The following is a 20,641-nucleotide window of genomic DNA, read 5'->3' as shown; positions in this document are numbered from 1 at the left end:
TAGTCAGTTCATCCTTGAGTCCAAAGGGATGTTTTTACCAAATTTGAGGAAATTCCCCTCACATGTTCACATATGTGTTGCCTTCAAGATGAGCGACTTCCCCACTACTGTGCTGCGAGTTGCTTTGAAGTTGAGAATGTGAAATTCCATAGACGTATCACGGGGCAGCACGGGTGGAGCCACAGGTCATGAGCTGCTCAGACAAAGACAGACAACAAAGGGTTGACATACCTCTGTGTATGTGTGCTGTGACTCCTCTCCTCTGCTTTTCAGACGTTGACCAACTTTATCAATTCTGAATAAATGAGGCCCCCTTTCCTCGTCAAAACAGGCACAGTTACAATGTTTTATCTAAAGATGGCTGATGTTGTTTTGCTTGGTTCTCCTTTTCTTTCCCCTTTGAGGTTATAAAAATTGTAAAAATTTATACACATGAATGAGTCCACATCATTCTGATCAATGTGCCAGATCAAACCAATGTGCAGTATTTTATAATCAGCTGTCTGGTTACTGCACCGTTGGACGTGCTTGCTAGAGCTTGGCGTAGCGGCAGAGAAGACCAAAAACCTAAGAAGTGCCTTGGGGGGATGCTTCTAATACAAACAAAAAGAAGTAGTATTTCCATGCTCAAAAAAAAGAAAAAAGAAAAAAATGAAATACATTTTATAAAATAGCCCAAGCACACAGAAATAAGTGGCAGTGCAATTCCTCTCAGGAGGGTAATGAGAGATGAGAGGACTGAGGGCAGACAAGGATGTCAAACTCATGTTCCAGGTATTTGAATGATATTTAGAGTATTTTAGCTGCCTTGACGTTCTCCCATCTGTACCCACTCTGTTACGGGCATGTGCACGTGTCAAGTGTATTTTTGTAATTCCTCTAACTGCAAGAAGGGGGAGACTAAAGTTCTGCACTGGCGCTCTGCAATCATCTCATTTCATGCCAGTGAAGACTGTTCCAATCCTTCACCATGGCTGTGTGAGTGTAGCAGTGCTTCCACCGTTGAAACAAATGGAAATATTCTTGATGTCTTGAACATATTTCTAGAAACATTTCCCCAAATATCAACTGAAACCTTTCAGATCTCTCTAGAATTGAAGATGTGCATTGGCTGCATCAACAGTCGCCTCCTGACTTTATATAACTGGTTGATGGTTGACTTACACATTACATACAGTATGCTGATGGAAGTCAGGCTGAAGAATGAGTAACTCTGTGTTCCGGCTTGTGAATACAACCATGCAAGTATTCAAGCGTGAATCCGTGTGTTTTGTGTGTGTGTGTGTGTGTGTGTGTGTGTGTGTGTGTGTGTCCTCACCTCATTGTACAGGTCACTGAACTCCTCCACCAGGTCCTTGGGGATCCTCTTTCCAACGTTGGTCTGGTAGTGAGCCACACCATTCTTGGCGTACAGGCTGATACGCTCCACACTCCTCTCCCCATCTGTGGTGTCCTCAAGCAGCCCGCTGTCCTCTGCCAGGTGGTACACTGGGTTCCCATTGGCACCATGGATCCAGGTGGCACCGAGCTCCAAAGTTGCTTTTCCTACAACATGAAAAATAACAATATTAATAATAAATAGGCTTGTTAATTAACTGATTAAATGATGATAAGAAAAACAAAATACTAAAACACTGTTAATCGCACCCTTGTCCGTTGTGGTGCGAGATGTTCTGTTTGTTTCATATTTATAATTATTTAAGTCATGACTGTTTAGGAACAGTTAGAGGTGTTTGAATATTGAAAAACTAAAAAAAAAAATCCTCCTGTAAAGTTTATATTATTTAGTTTTTTCAACATCTATGACAAAATCTCTTTTCCAATTCCTCTTTACAGCCAAAACTGATATATGTGAATAATTTTATTTAATTACACGCGTAATTAATAAACTTAATCACCTGACATCCCTAACACGACTAAAAACAATAAAAGTAATTATCCAACAGTGGCTTTGAAAACCAACCAGTGCTACACAAAATACAAAAATATTAAAACACAACTAAATTAAAAGAAAGTCCTATTAAAAAAAGATCAAATAAAACCAGTGTTTAAACATGAGGATATCAAGATTAAAAAAAAATATCACCAATGAATCATTAAAGCATTTCGGAAACCTTAAATAAAATATTACACAAATGTCAGTCTGTGCAAGTTGGTTTTCCTTAAAGTATTTTGAATTTCCACTTGATTCCACAACATTAGAGCTAAAACAGCAAAGACATGGTCTTCGTTTGTTTTAGGCCTGGATTTTGGAATCTTGAACATTTGATTTTTTTTTTTTGATCACGGGATTGAATAATATGTTCAGAGTTTCAATGTGTAATGCTAACCAGACCATGCAGTGATTTATTCCGTCTTATGTGGGATTCTGTAGCGGATGGAAAGCCTGTGCGGTTGGGATCTGTTCCCTACGTGGAGTGTTTTTAAGAAGCCTTGCTGCCGCGCTCATCACCAACTGTAAACATGTAACCGCTGCTTTATTCAGGCAAGTGAATAATCAATTACAATAATCTAGTCAGGAGAAAATGAGGGCATGAATTCAGTCACTAATTCCAGCCTGATGAAGCCCATGCGAGCTGTTTTTAACCAGTCTTGCAGATTAAATAGTAATCCTCGCCTGCCATTTTTATTTCAAGGGATCCATTTTAAAAAAAGAAAAAGGGAAACGGTACATCATCAAAGTCATCCTCGCTCAGGCACAACCACTCTCGAGTGTTTGAGAAGGAGGTCAATTCGATCAAATACTGGAAGCTTAATGAGATACCATTCATTTAATATTTGTGTCTTCTGAATGATGGAGTGAAATGCTTGATGACTACTTGTTATTTTCATTTATATAATGAAAATGGAGTAACGAAAAAGAGAGAAATGGCTCAGTGGTAATGTAGTTACATAAGATCTGAGGTCTAATATAAACAAGCATTTATATAACTGCCTCAATTATCCATGTGCCTGACATAAAGGAGTATATATAACAGTGCAGTACGCCTGTCTACGCGCGCGTGTTTGTGTGTGTATTTCCACGTGATTCTTTTGATGTTCACACAATATCACGGAGCAGATGACCTCTTCACTATTTTTAGTTCCTCACAGTACAAAATAATGTTTCACAACAGAAATCAGAAAACGTTATCAGGCACATTCCTGTCAATTTAGCTATGTAAATCTACCAGCACCTCCTGAGCGCCGTCAAAACTGATGTGACTTGAACACACCACGCATATCAGGGCTGAGGACGTTGACTTGGAATTAAATGATTTTAAACTAATTTTTTTCTCAGGGATGTGAAGTTGATAACATGAAATAAATATTTTTACAAGTAACTACTTGTCTATAGTATGAAATTTTTTGAAAAAAATAAGATTAGGCTTCATTTCACACATGTTGATTATTGTACCAAAACCCCAAAAAATTAGTGCATTGTACGGCAAGCAAATAATAATAATAATAATAAAAATAATGGGCGTCACAGTGGTGCAGTGGTTAGAACTGTGGCCTCACAGCAAGAAGGTTCTGGGTTCGAGTCCCGGCTCCAGCACAGGATCTTTCTGTGTGGAGTCTCCATGTTCTCCCTGTTCCTGTGTGGGTTCTCTCAGGTACTCCAGCTTCCTCCCACAGTCCAAAGACATCAAGAGAGGGGACGAGGCTGATTGATACTCTAAATTGACCGTAGGTGTGACTGTGAGTGTGAATGGTTGTCTGTCTCTATGTGTTGGCCCTGTGATGGATTGGAGACCTGTCCAGGGTGAACCCTGCCTCTCTCCTGAAGGCTGCTGGGATAGGCTCCAGCCCCCCAACCCTTAACAGGATAAGCAGCAGAAAATGGATGGATGGATGGAGGGATGGATAATAATGATGAAGCAATCTTAAAAACTAAAATAATTTGTAGCCTTGGCTGCACGGTTGTGCAGTGGTTAGCACTGTGGCCTCACAGCAAGAAGGTTCCGGGTTTGAGCCCCAGCTCCAGCACAGGATCTTTCTGTGTGGAGTCTCCATGTTCTCCCTGTTCCTGTGTGGGTTCTCTCAGGTACTCCAGCTTCCTCCCACAGTCCAAAGACATCAAGAGGGGACGAGGCTGATTGATACTCTAAATTGACTGTAGGTGTGAATGGTTGTTCGTCTCTCTATGTTGGCCCTGCGATGGACTGGCGACCTGTCCAGGGTGAACCCCGCCTCTCGCCCGTTGACGCTGGGATAGGCTCCACCCCCCCACGACCCTTAATGTGTAGGAATAAGCGGAAGATGACGATGGACGATGACGATGGAATTTGTAGCCTGTGTGGTTAATTTTGAGCTTTTTTAAGCCTCTGACCACAGATGAGTGTTTGTAACCCTCAGCTCATGCTAAGGACATTAGTGCAGTAATATGGTGGCCTCTTCTTGATCTCCAGTGGGAAACAAGAGCTTGTGTGGATCAGCAACAAATCCCACCTTGAGGCTAATCTGTGAAAATATCCAAGATAGATATCACAAGATTTTACTGGAGTCTTAACTTATGCCAGCATTCTCCTCGCATTCAGTCTCTTCTACCAGTAAATTACATTTTCATTCATCATTTCTGAATAAGAATAGGATTTGCTTGATGAATTTTAGGGATATTTGATACAATATTTATATCTGATGGGCGAAAGAGGCAAATCAGTTGGAAAGAAAAATGCTCCAATGCATGTAAAGAGCTTCAAGCTGCTGTAGCTAAAATGGTTCGGGTGCAGCAGAAGGTAACAGCAACTGGTGTGAATCTTCTCACCGTGTTGAACACTGTGAACTCTCCCGCCGATGTGGTCTGCCGCCTCTAGGACTGTAACATCCGTGAAGCCGTTTTTCAGTAGGACCCTAGTTGCAGCAAGGCCGGCCAAGCCAGCACCAATCACTACTATTCGAGGCTGCCGATGAATGCGTAGGCCGCTACTAAGAGGATCATCAGTGCTGTCTGAGGAAATTTCACAACTTTGCATGCCGTCCAAGCTCCTCTGCAATGGAGTCTGAGGACAAAGGAAAGAAAAATAAGGTTTAAATGGAAGCAACACCACTGACTCACGGGGCAGAAGGTCACATACAACACATCTGGGAGAGAAAGCTGATCAGTTTTGAGTTGAAATGTAAGGATGTGACATGAATCCATACCATGCCATACCAGAACATACCATACCGGAACATCCAAGACCATACAAGACCATACCATACAATTGGACAATATCATATTAATCATTACACCTAAAATCGCAATATCATAATAGCAGCTTTAACTGTTGCTGTACATTTTCATTGCAGGGAAAACAAAAAGAAAAAAAATCATATTGAAGCAGAGGTAAACTTGCCAAGGTATCCACCCCCCCCCCCTTTTTTGTTTTCAAAATGGAGGGTAACTGACGAATGAACAACTTTGTATTTTGACAGTTGCAGCTTAAGAATGTGTTTCGAGAATGTCACCCGACTTGAGGAAGAACATTCTGGGAAATCATAAAAATACTGTTAAAACATGACAGGAAAATAGAATGAAGAAATGTTGTAGAAAAAATTACAACTGAATAACGTTTTAGCATCTTGTTTAGAAGTATTTATTTTCACATTATCTTTTTATAGCTGTGCATAGTAGTTACATTTTTATGTTTACCTACACGACAAATAATTAAATTCCTGATCATTTCATTAATTGTGATTGTGATTCTTCTTTATAGCTGGTAATCGCTGCATATTCAACCCACAGTTACAACTCTGTTCGTGACTCTTTAATATTTAATATTACATTTTAAATTTGAACCTCTTTATCCCTGACGTGATTATTCAAGCATACGGCCAGAGTTGTCCTCACACCCTACACAACACACAAACCAAACGCATTTTCGTCTCACGATGTCTCCGATTAAACTAAAATCGCTCAAGGACACTGAAATTCAGAGAGAAGAATAGACAAGCAACCTGTGTCGTTCTGGCGTGGTGGTGCTGTGAATGCACAGACAGCTGTTTGGGAGAAGAACACAGCTGGATTCTATTCACAAGACAAACCTGTTGGCCCCAAAAATAGAGGAATCTACAAAAAACCAGCAGTTAGTGGCAGAGGTTCATTGTGGAGGATGTACTTCAATAAACTGCTGCAACTGACAGCTTTGAATATCAAATGTTCTTTTTCCCCCTAGTTATGACCTATTCTGAGATAAAAGGTGATATCCTGCTGTTAATACAAACACACGCACTCCCTATTTTGTTACCACAGCAACACTGGACACAAACTGGTACAAATCTGTTATTGCAAGTACACAAGGAACAATATGCTGCATCTTTTTAAGGTCATTTTAAAAGGTGTAATTATGAGGTAAAGGACTTGTCCTTTATATTTTTCAAGCCACAGTGAAAACAAGTTGTCAATCATGACATGTCAGCTCCACGAGTCACATGATCAACAACTGACAAAGGGATGTCAGATGCGAAACCGGCTAGAACTGCACGAAAGGTTGGGCATTGGCTACCACTGCTGACGTGGAAACGGCTTTATCGAATCAGAATAAAAGCTAAAAATGAACTTAATTTTGGCGTTGGACTAAAGACAAGCATTTCTATTAATTTATGCAACTTCCCCTTTCAGATTGTTTTCATACGACCTCCAGCACAGATATGTGTTAAAGCTGCTAATCTGAACACGTGTGACCCTCGTCCTGAATGTGGGTCGCTCGCTCGCTCGCTGCATGGATTTACAGCACAGGAGTTTCCATCTGAAGCAGCAATATCATCACACAATGGCCGTACTGAGATGCTGCTGCACTGCTTTTTTAAATAATTATGTCACGTTTCCAGTTACGTTTGGCCAATGTGGGCTATTTTGTCAATCAAATACGTTTCATATTTTATGTATCAGAACTTCTTCTACTTCTTCACATTCTGTTTATAATTTGGGTAAACGTGGCAATGTTTCAGTTGGAAAATTAAATCTTTATCTTTGAAAGTGCAAAAACGGCGCTGTTGGTCTAATGTTCACTTTGGCTATGGTTTTAATAAAATCATAATCTCTGACATTGAACCTGCAGTTATAGTGAGTGTTGAGTTTCATGCCTCAGCATGATTATCGTCATAAAAATCTCATACTTTATAACCTGCTTGAAAAGAAACAAGGGGAGGGATGAGAAATCAGCCGGTAGAAGAGATCAATCAGTCTTGGTATTGGATTCATTCAGCCGTTATTAGCCAACAACTTTTTATCCTTGGGGGTTCGCGTGAGCTGTTGACTAGTGGAATGCAGCTGTTGCGTGCTTGCTGAACTGTAACCACTTCTTTTTCTTCTTCTTTTTTTTCTAGTGATACATTTGTAAACGTAAACTGGATGACATTTAACAATTGACTTTAATCGCTTTCAAACATTCAAACAACACAGCGAATCATGTCAAGCTATGAATCTACTTTTAGTGCAAGTTAGAAAAACAGTATATGCGTGCGTCCCTAGTAGGTGATTTGTTGAAAAGACAAAGAGGCCTATTAAAAAAATAAGAAACATTCAGGTCAATGTCAAAGCACTCACACATTTTACAGGTGAAACCAGTTGCATCACCTTATATGACCTATTTTAACTTCTCTGAAGAGGATGAGTGCTTCTCTGGAAAAAAATGACTCACCGGTAATTCATGACAAGCCTTTAAATGATCTGACAAGTTGGAGGATTGGTAAATGCCACAAAAGCCACAAATCCCTTAAGTGTTGTTGTAAGTGTGTTGAGGTCAATGCTGCCCAGACACGTCCTGTGTGTTAGGGATGTATCATCGGTTTCAGCATTTAATGTATTCTTTCCTCGTTTGCCTGTCTTAGCTTATATACATTCGAATTGTTCTTATGGGTGTTTGTGCATGTGTGACACCCTGCTACAAGAACAGGCTGCACCAAGACGCATTACTCTCTTGGAGCTGCATGCGTTTGCCGTCTGTTAACTGAAGAACATTATGAACAGTCCTGGAAATCATGTTAATCTTCATGTTGGCGCTAACGTTGACCTGTATAGCCACTGAAGGGCGTATTGAATTGGATTTGTCCATATATAATAGCTGTACACATTCATAGTGTAAGTGAGGTCAATTATCAAGTAAAAACATTTGATCTAATATTTTCCATTAATAAGAATATGATTTATTGTTGTTTATTCTTAAATCCAGACCAACACAATGCATTAATGTAGCATAAGCAACCCGTATTTTGTTGTTTGCTTTTTTGTTTGTTTCATATTTTGTTTTGCTTTGCTTGTCTGGGTTAATAGGCGGTTGATAAAAGTGTGAAACTTGATCCTGAAGGTAAGATGAGCCATTTAGAAACATTTCTGATGAATGGCACTCCTTCACACGCCGAGTGCTCATTCCTCCCCGGTTGCTTGTAATACCTTGGGTGGTTAATACACTCGCCACATGTCACTACTCCATGCTTTACGGCAGCACCACAGATGAATGTGTGGGCTGGCCTTGGGTGTGTAGGCAGCTCAGGGTGAGATGGAGTGAGGAGGAGGAGGAGGTGGAAGCAGGGACATGGGCTACCACTGACCTAGAAATGGCAAGCTACAGTGCATCTGCTGGTGGCCTTTTTTTTTTTTTAAAAGCACAGGCAGCCTTGTGCAGGAATATCTTCTTATCCAAACGCCTGTTTGTGAGCTCCAGCCTCCCATCTTTGTTGCTCTCTCCTCTAATTACAGCTGTGTCCACAATCACATCTGTAATTCTTGAGTCAAACCCTGACCCGCATTTGTCAAACTTCTCTCTCCTTATACAAAAATACCCAGCAATCTACTGACTTAGGGTTTTCACCAAATGAGATGACAGATTGGACGCAACACAAATGCACAATTTTGCAAAGATAAAGATAGAAAAAGATTATAAACTTGGACAAAATCAAAGACGAGTTGCATTATCATGACTGAAATACGCCATGGAATTTTTTTCTTTAAGGCGTCGTGTGTATTGTATGCCGAACGAAGATTATTGATACAGGAACTACTTTCTTTCAGCCACCCTTAATAAAGATTAATTAAGTAGTAATTTGTTTTAACAAAATCATCTAAAAAAAAAACAACTTTTTAAATTAGGGTTGTCAGTTTTAAACCCACTATAACAATTCCACTTCTCTCTTGAGCTGAAATCCACTCATTGGTGACCATTTCACAGGAAAACCTACAGACCTGATGGACCAGTGCATTTGTGGCGCTCCTTCTTAATAATAGACCCACTGTGTCAGGATGCATCATCACTTGCTTTTTATAATTTACATTTATTCCAATTGCTGTCATCAAAGATATTCATATAGTGAGTTTGCAGCTCCTCTCTGTTCTTGCAGCATCGATCTGTGCATCCTGTGAAAGGATCCCTCCTCTGGGCCTCCACCCGATGCCATTTTTACACTTTAAATGTTTTTTTGTTTTTGTCAGGGACGTTTTTTTCTCTCGCTTAAATCAAACCGTCAAAAGAAAGAGGGTGTCGTATCGTTCTCCCATGAGCTTTGAAAATAAAATTGGAATTGCTTTTTTGAGTTTCTCCGATTACCCTCTCATTACAGTTGCTACCTTGTGGCCGCCTCCTTTGCCTCCATCATGAAAGCGGCTCATGAGCTCCTACTATATTGAGCTCATACAGAAAAAGCTATAATCACTGTGGTTTATGTGGCTGACGGCTTCATTCATATTTTAGTTTTTGCACAAGAGATGTTTCTCATTTAATTCTATTCAGCCTCGTTAGTCATTGTTGCGAAATAACAATTTAATCGCTGCTTTTTAGAATAAAATGAGTAAAGATAAATGACTCACAGGGTGTCGTAAACGCTCGCTGTCAATGTAGTGATTTAATTTAATTGAAATTTGTTCTATGTTTTTAATGTAATTGTGAACCACTTGAAATACTACAGTCTACACTTGTTGAAGGAAAAATACGGTTTAAAATAAACCTTATAAATTAGACATGTGGTGACAATTATCTTACAAACTTAATGTATAATAAATAACAGGAACTCAATAATTCCACCGACTTTAAGAATGCCACCTCCATTTATTTGCCGTTAATTTTATTTTACATTTATTTATTTATCTTATCTTACTTATACATATCTTTCTCAATTCTCAAACTGAAAAAAGCCCAACTCTATTTCTTATGTCTGTCTGAATATTCTTCAGAATGAAAACTCAATCTCTCTGAAAAGTTGTGCTGGTATTATTATTTCTATTTCATTAACAGTATTTCAAAACGATCAAATCCTCTCATAATGGGTAATAAAGTCATCTTTTTTTTTTGAGACAATCTGCTGTCTGAGTAAATCTGTCATAATTGCAGGCAAATTATTCCTGACTTCTCACGTAAGTAATGGTAATACGCATCAAAATAATAAAAGCAATGACTACATACGCAGTTACAGACTAAACAAAGAGCTAAATGATTAAAAAAAAAACACATCAGAACTTTGTCTTCAGCATCTGTCCGGCTGTCACATCCTAGAAACCTCTTATGAAGCCTGGTTTGTTTGAACCCAAACTAAAGAATTGAACACCGATACCTATTAAGACCAGGAACCCGGGAGACAGGCACGCAGATACAGAGGAAGACGGTGACCGCCTGCATGCTGCCGGTGCATGGGAAACTACTAAACTGTATAGTTGGAAAAGCCTTCGGTGCCACGTATAAACTGAGAATCCAAAGTGGCAGCAGTTTGAAACAAAGAAAACAAGTTGAGTGACGAACTCCAACTAAATGGATGCTTAAACAAACAACGTATGGCGGAGACGTAGGACACCTAAAAATATATTAAAGCCGGTAAATAAAGGGAGAAAACGGCAAAAACAAAAAAGAAAAACCGCTGTTCTCCCGACCCCCCTAAAAAAAAAATCTCCCCGAGCAGAGCGCCGAATAAACACAGCAACACGAGTGTAACATCTCTCATCCGCTTGTTGTCTTTTATGTGCAGCGTCTTTCTTTTTCTATACAAACATATATTACAGGGAAAATAACGGTAACTCGCAGCGTGACAGCAGTAAACAAGCGCCCCTGTGTGTGTGTGTGTGTGCGCGTGTGTGTGAGTGTGAGAGAGAGAGAGAGAGAGAGAGAGACAGAGAGGGAGAGCGGTTTCAGCGACATGGACTGATCTTTAAAACACATCATTCTTTCCGATTGTTCAATGATTTTTGTTTAAGGTTAAATGTGTTCATTGTATACAGTCGGTGAGAAGCCTACCTGACTCTCTTCGGGTCTTCAGCTTTTACAACCTCACAGAGCTCCGCGTTCCTTTGTGCCGTTTCCCCTCAGACCGGCTCCGCTTTGTATTTATGCCTGGAAACCAGAAGCAGCCAGTTTCTCCGTGACCGCTGCCTCCTCATTAATTATGATGACGACAACGATAGACCAGCCCTCCAGGCACGCGCGCGCGCGCGCACACGCACACACACACACGCGCGCACACACACGCTGGAACACAAGCTTTGCTCTACAGGGCTCTGCTGTTGGTGTTGACGAGATTACAACAGCAGCAACAACAACATTGTTTTCTTCTTTCATTTGAGCTTATCTCCTTTTCGTGCAGTTTGTATTCTCATATTCGATTTTCTGAATTGTGTGAATTATCAACTGGATATTTCGTGTATTTTACGTTGACTGACGTGTAATTCGTGTATACTCACATTCGCTTGATTTTCTTCACATAGATTCGGCTTATTATCATGTTACTTTACTTTATTTTATCTTATTGTGTGCATTATTATGTTAGCTTTATTTATTGTATTGTGTATTTTTGTGTTACCTTGATTTACGTTGTGTTTGTAATCATTCTTCCATGACTTATTGTATTTTGGTGTTGGTTTTGTCCTCTAATCTTAAATTGTCATATGCATATTGCATGTATTGTCCAGCTCTCTTGATTTATTGGGTAGCTTTGTGCTTTTATCATCTCATCTTGATTTCTTGTGTTGTATTTACATTGTATGTATACTCCATACATGTTATTTTAAAGGGATAATCACTACTTTTTGAAGTTAAGTGCTGTTTGCTACTTGTCAGTGATGATGTTGATTAGCAGAGTTCTTGCTCAGAACAATCCACGCCGTCCCTCATAAAAGCTCTGGAAAGTTGGACAAAAACGACATGCAGGGGTCACTGGGGTCACGCTCCTGTATGCACAAGCTGACCGAGGCTCACTGAAATCTACTTTGTGTGCATTGTGGAGGAGATTTCAGTGAACCTCAGTGAGCCACCTTCCAGAGCCGATGTGAGAAACAGCACGGTTTGCGCTGATAAAAAGAACTCTACCTGTCAACGTCATCATTGGTAAGAAGCGAAGAGAACCCAGCTTAAAAAAAAAAAAATCTGAACGATCCCTTAAAGCTTTAGAGTGTAACTTTTTTCTCCCCCTCCTGGAGTTGAGAGGAACTGCAACAACATGGGTGGAAGCTGTAGTTGTATTCAACAGTGAGAGACCTGTTGTGGTATCTCTTGTCAAATGGTGTGGACTTGATTTTTTTACAGCTTTTTTTTAGTGAGCTTGAATGTGAACAAGGTTCTCTGATGAGTAAAGATTCCGCACTTCATTTCTAGTATTCATTTTGGGTGTATTTTCATTAGGTTAGCCAATAGGCACATTTAATTTATCATGTAAACCAACATTTCACCTGTAATATACTGTGCGATATTCTTTAATATGTGTTTTTCACATCTGAAAATGACTCACATGATATAATCAGTGGCGATTTATTGAACATTTTATATGGCTTTAATATGACTCATTGGAACAAGTATGTTTGTAATTAGCATTCATTTTTTATTAACTTAAATGTAGTAATATAAAAATCCTACACTGCAAGTGTTAGGGTTGGGCTTGCGTTAAAATGAAGTAAAGCTGCAGAAAACTTCCTCTAGAGAAGATTATTAAATCATAAATGAACATTAAATAATTGAAATTGTTATTGTTACAGATCCAGCACACCATAAGCAGTCTTTTCACGCTGCAGCTGGTGGCAGCCAGCGCTAAATACGAATACATACAAAAACCTAAAATTGTTCCTTGGTAAATAAGATAAAGCAGTTAAAGCAACACAAGCTGAAACAAAATAATTCAGTGAGGATGATGAGCTTTAGATACATACGACAAGACAAGTTTCATAATTTAAATGAGATATTCAATAATTAAAATGTGAAGATACTGTCTGTGTTTGACACTATTCAACAAATACAAACTCGACATTTTGACCATTTTGGAATGTAAGACCAGCATAGCTGTAGGATTTAAACAAAATTCCATGAACATTGTTTTATTGTGTACTTATTATTATTATACATATTCTATTTTAGCACTGCCACTGTAATTAAGAGCGAAATGCAGGTATTTATACACAAAAATGCAGCCTCACTTGAACCACGTCACACCGTAAACCTGCCACCACAAACAAATATTAGAATGAAATGTTCTATTTCAGTTGTCAACTGAATGAGGGGATACTGCATCTAAACTGATGATCTGCGCGTTTGGTGGGTTTTTTTTTTTGTCAAGCAGGAAAAGTCTCAGGAAGCAGGCGTTGTTTTTTTTTTGTTTTTTTGACCCTTTAACTTTTCTAAAAGACCATCCCCAGCTGTTTTGTCTATACAGGTCTAAACTCAAAAATCAACAGGAAGTCCTGAGGATGACTCAGTGGTGGGGTGGTGCACCTCTCAAATATCATCAGCTTTAGCTGGTGAATGGGCCAATAATCGCTGAAGTTCATCTTGCAGGTTGCCTCCCTTCCTGTCCTGTGCTTTGTCTGTGCTTTGTTAAATGTGGGAAGCTTCACAGACAATCATTAAGAAAACAACAAAAAAAAGTCACAACGGTATAGAAACCCTTATACTGATTTGAGATATATTTGTAGTGGTGTTATTCAAAATACATTACTATTTCATACAAAGCTTCTGAGCTGTTTTCCAACTGCTTGATTTCATGCCATCGCTGTTGCAGTAATCAGTGAGCAGGACACAAGGACATCTTTCATGTTTGAGGTCCAAAAACTAGTATATTTCCTCTTCTCTGGAGCTCCAAACCCTGCAGGAACATGTGAGCTCTGAGTACTCTAATTGTGCCTTAAATTTGAGTTAATTAACTTCTCCTACAATCATCACATTTACTAATCATAATACATTTTATCTTATCAAACACTTTTCAAGGAACTCAGAGGCACTTCACATGAATTAAAACTGTGATTAAAACAAAAGCTCAAGAAAATGTGTGATCACACATTAAAAGCCATTCATTTTGATTTGTCGTTTAAATTCTGACAGAACACTGAAGTCTCTGACATTTTTGGAAAGCGTTCCAGAGCGAAAGGGCAGCAATGGCATAGGCTCTTTCACCCATGCAGGTCTGGTGCTTGATCCTGAGTGTTGGAGATACAGTAGGAGGTCCTAGACGGGCGATGTGGTCATGTGGGGAAGATTCTCAGTCATCCAGATCATGGTACGTCTGAAGTCCTGCATCATAGTCAACTGGACGGTTGCATTTTCCTTGGCAACGTTTCACATGTCATCCAAATGGCTTCTTGTGTTTGAAGTCACTGGTGAGGAGTTGCAGGCTTTTAACCTCTGTGTGGATGTGACCCACCACAGATTCTTCAAGTCGTATGTGAGGCCTGTGTTTCAAAGTCGTCTGGGTCACATGAGAGTCGCTGGCCCAGCCAGTATTCATGGGGGCTGTTTGGGGGTCGTTGATTGCTGGTATGTATATGGATGTTAGGAAAATCATTGACTGACCCCTCTCTCCAACTGCACCCAGGGGAAACCAGCCTCCCTTTGATACACATAGGAGGGGCACCTCTCAGACCCCTCAGCAGCAGCATCACCTGTTACCTACAACATATCCAAATACCTAGCCAAGATCTTAGCACACTTAGTGGGGAACATGCAACGGCACTTTAAAAACTCTCTAGATTTTCACCAAGAAGACTCTGACAATAATACTAGACGCAGATGAAACCATGGTCTCCTATGATGTCACTTTGCCCTTAACATGCATTCCAACCCGAGAAACAGCACAGACAATGGTGAGACAGCTACAACAGGAAAACACTCTGGCCAGCAGAACAAACTTCACTCCAGACTACCTTTGTGCCTTACTGCACTTCCAGCACAGGGGGAGGTTTTTACTGCACTTCCAGTACAGGGGGAGGGTTTTACTGCACTTCCAGTACAAGGGGAGGTTTCTACAGACAGAAGCACAGTTGTTATCCCATGAGCTCACCTGTGTCTTCAGTACTGGCCAACCTGTACGTTGAAGAAGCTCACAGGAACTCCCCCTTTAGCCAGTTGTTTAGATGTGTAGATGACACCTGGGTCAAAAAAACAAAACAAAACAGGTAAGTTGAAGCTTTCACAGAAAACATCTGCACTTTGGCTAACAACATCAAGTTCACCAAGGAGGATGTAAAGGGGATAGTTTGCCATACACACCGAAAAGGATAGCAGCATAAACATTGACATATAGAAAACCCCCACACACAGACCAATGTTTGCTGTTCCACTCTAACCACCCACTGGAGCACAAGCTTGCAGTTACTAGAACCCAAACCATCAGGCTGAAAATGTACTTACATGGACAGAAGGGAAAGAGAAGGTACAGAAATACAATAGGGAAGCACTTAAATCCTGTGGCTATCCCAACTGGGCCTTTGGCAAGACCTCAAAGAGAGCCAGTGCAGACTGAAAGGAAGTAAAAAAACAGGAACAATATTGTCATTCCTTATGATTCAGGAATGCTGAGGAAACTCAGGAGGATCTTCAACAATCACCACATCCCAGTTCATTCCAAACCAAGCTACACTCTGAGGCAGAAGCTCATCCCCTCATCCTCATCACCCTAAGGACAAAACACACAGACACAAACAAAGCAGTGAAGTTTGTGGAATCTAGTGCAAACCAGAATTGCAATTTATACATTGGGGAAACAAAAACAACCACTGTGCAAGTGGATGGCACAACACAGGAGAGCAAAGACCTCAGGTCAAGACTCTGTTTTCCACTTATATCTGAAGGAGAGGGGACATTCCTTCAGGACAGCAAGGTACACATCTTGGCCAGAGAGGACAGATGGTTTGAAAAGGGATTTAAGGAAGCAATCTTTGTCCAACTGGAACGACCATCCCTGAACAGAGGAGGTGGCGTTCATCCCCACCTGTCACCCACGTACATTATAGTCCTGAGCACCCTCCCTCAGAAACTCAACAATTCAGAGGATAAGGGTGGGCTTAAAGAGGATAAACAGGAGAGGGCCCAGCATCGAGCCCTTAGGGATGCTTTGGGAAAGCAGGCCAATGAAGGATGTCCACGCTGATGCTAATAACCTGTTGTCTGTTGACACTGAGGGAGGATTCAAGAACTGTATGGTTGACAAAAGCTGACGAAGAGATCCAGAAGTAGAACCCAAGCCATCCCTTCAGCATGGATTTTAAACAGGTCACCCTTCATGCACATTGAGGAAAGAGTGGTTGATCCAGTTATAGTTGGTGAAACTGTTGTGTAACCATAATTATTTTTTAGGTAATGGTTAACTGTTGAGGTAAGACTGACATGTGCACAACATGCCACACTGTCAACTCGCATAGAACAGCTGGATAGACATAACTTATCTTCCTCTGTGTGTCCTTTTGGAGCTTTTGTTTTAATCACAATTTTGATTCATGTGAAGTGCCTCTGAGTGCCTTGAAAAGTCAGCTTCAAAATACCTGCATATCTTGAACTGTAGATGTGCATTCCAGATAAGCAGCACGCACATCAGGGCAGGTGTTATCTCTGTCTGCTTCATAGCTGGGGAATAAAAGTTTGAAATAAATCCTGACTGGTTGTTCTGAATGGATAGAATTTAATCAGCAAGCATGCAGCGTGTTGCTCTCCTGACCTCATTAATTGCATACCTAAACTTTGCTCTTCCTGATAATGATGACTGGGCACCTGCATGGAAAATTTGTTCTGGAACACTCTCCATCTACCATTGTTCCACAGCATGATTCAGTGTGAGTAAAATGGTAAAGTATAGTTTTGTTGAAAATTACTAAAAAAGCTGCATTAAAATGCTATCTGCAATCCAAGAGAAAAGATGATCTATGAAGCATAGAGGATATGAGAAAATATTAGTTTTACATTGTCTTTTGTACTGACGCTGTCATTTTTATATTATTATTCTTTTTTTTCTCCTTTATCTTTTCTGTTGCTGCTGGTCTCTGGAATTTACTACACAAAGTTTCATTATGTTGAACAGTCTTCAATGACAGTAAAGTTCCTTGTGGCTTAACACACAAAAATGAGCTTAAATCCACTCAGTGGTTTTGCAGAAGTTTGCCAATAGTCAGAGAGGAAAAACAACCAACCCGGGCAAGTGTAAGCTTAACCTTGGCAGAGATAATTAGCATATTTGACAGTTGTGTAAACTGTACATATGAAAAAGCCTAAGGGTTCCCTGATCTGCACACATGAAATCATCAGGACGTCTCTCAGTGACAGAATTATGCAATTGCAAGATAGTTTTGTTCTTCTCTGTCCACTCAGATCACATGTTGCTATCTTAATTACTTCACAGACTGCCCCAGCTGAGGTGATGTGATTAGCACGTGAAGATGCATGTGTTTCCTGCATAATTAAAGTGCAGAGGAATGCTGGCGTGGGATCGGTGAAACAGTTGGTCCATGAGAAAGGCCTCTCTGTTTGTTGCTCTACCAGGGCACAGAGACCTCACATTGTGAGTCTGGCTTGTGTTGGGTTTCTGTATTGTCCAACATTTCCCACCTCCCTTTCGTTTTCTTGCACAGCCACGCACCACAGAAGGGAAAGAAAGTGGCTTTTCATTGGGGGGGGGGGGGTAATTTGGAGCATGCACAGTGAACTCAGTGAGGAGGGGAGTCAGTCAGCTGGCTACAACTGCCTTTCATGATCTTGAGCTTTTCCCCAGCAACAAACAACCTGCATGAATTCTACAGAGTGACTCATTGCCTCCATCCCTGCCATGAAGCAGTGAAGAGGGAGCAGAGGACCAATCAGAGTGCGGTAATTAATGGAAGGTTTATTGTTGTATCGTCTAACTTGCTTCAATCAGACTACAAAGTCCGGAGTGGGAAAGCACATCCACTACTGGGCTTCAGGGTGGCAGCTTTAGAGTTCAGAACAGGACGTTTGGCACGGCAAGCACTCTTATTTATGTAAGAGGACTGCATATTGTCTGAGGCTCATAAAAACCTCTGCATTTACGCGGTCAAGATGGTTCTAAAACTCTTTTATCTATCTATCCATTCAGTTCACTCACTACCAGGCTAAGCGCAGCGTGTATCATTGTTTGGTGACAGGCTTTTTCATATTTTTCATATTTTATTTGTTAATCCACATTTTCTTAATTATTTCTACGTAAATGATATTTCAATGCGCTGCTGTTTTTTGTTGGGTTTTTTTTTGTCTATCAAAAATACATTTCTGGTGAAATATGGACTTGTTTCTTTCTGGTAAGTAGTGTAAAAATAATTATTATACTGGTCATTACACCATAAATGCTGACTTGTAATTGTTTTCAAGTGTAACTTTTATCATCTAAACAAACTAATACTCTCGCATGTTGACGGACATAACGTCACTGTAAGCTACAACCCTGTAAACAGATAAATAAGAGCAGTTTTAAGTGTTTAATCAAGGCAGAAAAATGCCAGATACAATCCTGTAAAAATGTCACTATCATATTTCAAATAGCCCCCCTCCCCCCATCTCTGTTAACCCTTACTCTATTTCACACCCTTTTGTGCACACTATCACACCACCAGTTGCGCAACAGGTCTTGGCCAGAGGTCTGAGATTTCTGTTGTTGCAGTGTAACAAGGAACCCTGTCACAAGTGTTTGAGCCAACCCCCCCCCCCCTCCCGACCCCCGAAACTGATGTCTCTTCCTCCTCCTCCTCCTTCTTCCTTCCTAAGTCTCTATCACACATTTTAACTAGTACTTTTGTAACTGAATTACCCAAAAGACGAAGAAACTTATTTGAATTAATCTGGTGGTAACTGTGCATATGCAGGGGAAAGTCTATTCTCACCCCATCTACAATTTGCTCTTGAAATCTGATGGTACAAAAATGTAAAAGCTTAAAGAAAAGCTTACTTTTTAAAATTTAGAGAGGCCAGAAAGCATGTCAGGTTATCTTCGAGGAAAAACAGTCTATGTTTCAATCTGAGTAAATACGAATTAATAGAAAAGATAACCAATATGCTTTTACCAAATCTTGTTTTTAAACCATTTTCCAGTCAAAATGGAGTCACTGAAATTCTGTCATGAACATGTGAAACCATGAAACCATGAAATCTTATGTTAGATTGAATTATATTCTGATGTTAACAGAATACTGAAATAAATTGTTTTATGTTTTTTAGTCAAGTCAGTATTCTTTTTATATTTATTTAATTGCTGCACCTTGTTAAAGCTTTATTTTCACAAAGAATTTAACACAAGGCTTAGAAGCAGACGGATTATGAGAGTCTGCATTTTAATCTCCTTTGTGATGTCAGAGTGAGAAAAACAAGGGGTTGAATGAAAAACACAGTATCTTTAGTATAATAAGCAATATAAAACAATGCCCTAAAATTTAGGAAGACAATAAAAAGAACATGAATAGCTCTGAAATTGTACAAATGGAACAAAAATTACATTTTCATAAAGATGTAGATGATTATAGAATTGATATATCCCTGAATTAATTGATAACTTTAGGTTAAAAAGGTACTGTCACACATTGTTTTTACATTGAGAAAAAAATGTACATCATCCACATTGAAACTTTGGTGCTTATTGCATCATTTAGAAAACAAGACTCAAACCAGGGAGTAAATCTTTAAAAATAATACATAACATGAAGGGTATGGTTGAGTACCATCTGGAGAACCACAAGGATCTATTTTAGGATCCTTTGAATGGTCAAGTGGCAGGAAAAACATACTAGAATAGAAAACAAGAAGAGGCTTACTGTAGCCACAAATACTAAATTAAGAGTCATTTCTTTTCAATGAAAATACATCTGTCCAATTCACAATGCATTTAGACATTCTGATTTCCTGCCAGTGCCTGTTTATTTTGAATCCCATTTCTACTTTGCAATCTGAATCAGAAAAACAGCAGGTTGAAGTCTTGCTTTTTCATTAAATTAGCACCGAATCCAGTTTGATAGGAGTAAACTAATTCCTGAGGATAAGGGAAGTGTTTTTATAATTTCAAAAATAGCTATCTTTCCCTTGGAAAACCACCCATCGGTCCAAATGATAAAGTGATGAGTTATGACCTCAAACAACAAAGGAAAAGGGGCAAAGATGGATGTTGAGGTTTTATCAGGAAGCAGACAGAGATAGACATGAAAAGGGAGCGGGGGAATAATAAATACAGGTTTCTGACTTATTTTAGCCTGAATAGGTGGAGGGAAAAAAAACATGATAAATACATATCCAGATCCTTTGGTGTGTCTCATCCGGTGGTCTGACAATAAGGACATGAATGGGAGGTTGGAGATAACCCCCTGACCTGTGTACATGTGCAAGTTATTTTAGAAGTCCAGGAAAAGGATGATTGGCCAACACCCTGAAACAGTCATCCTATGACCTGGATAGCTTTTTCAGTAACTGATGCAGACAATGAAAATAATGATAATGATCTATAATATTCAAAG

General features: G+C 39.8%; 1 protein-coding gene and 1 pseudogene across 1 annotated transcript in view; one reads left to right on the top strand and one right to left on the bottom strand.

Annotated features, from left to right (window-relative positions):
• Nucleotides 1-11,312, bottom strand: part of smox (spermine oxidase) — an 18,870-nt gene extending 7,558 nt beyond the window's left edge. The window contains exons 1-3 of the mRNA XM_086211625.1: nt 11,181-11,312; nt 4,748-4,982; nt 1,319-1,545 (exon numbers count right to left, since the gene is read on the bottom strand). Of these exons, the coding sequence (XP_086067751.1) occupies nt 1,319-1,545; nt 4,748-4,955 (435 nt within the window). The 5' untranslated portion in view covers nt 4,956-4,982; nt 11,181-11,312. The remainder of the gene's footprint in view (nt 1-1,318; nt 1,546-4,747; nt 4,983-11,180) is intronic.
• A 3,106-nt stretch (nt 11,313-14,418) lies between these two features.
• On the top strand, nt 14,419-16,290 carry LOC147257605 (uncharacterized; annotated as a pseudogene).
• The last annotated feature ends 4,351 nt before the right edge of the window (nt 16,291-20,641 follow it).

Source organism: Aulostomus chinensis, chromosome 8 (genome assembly GCF_037954235.1).
Source record: "Aulostomus chinensis isolate RoL2024-O1b breed Wild chromosome 8, RoL_Achi_v1.0, whole genome shotgun sequence".
Lineage (NCBI taxonomy): Eukaryota > Metazoa > Chordata > Actinopteri > Syngnathiformes > Aulostomidae > Aulostomus > Aulostomus chinensis.
The sequence above is the reverse complement of the archived record's forward strand: the minus strand, read 5'-3'. Positions and strand labels throughout refer to the sequence as shown.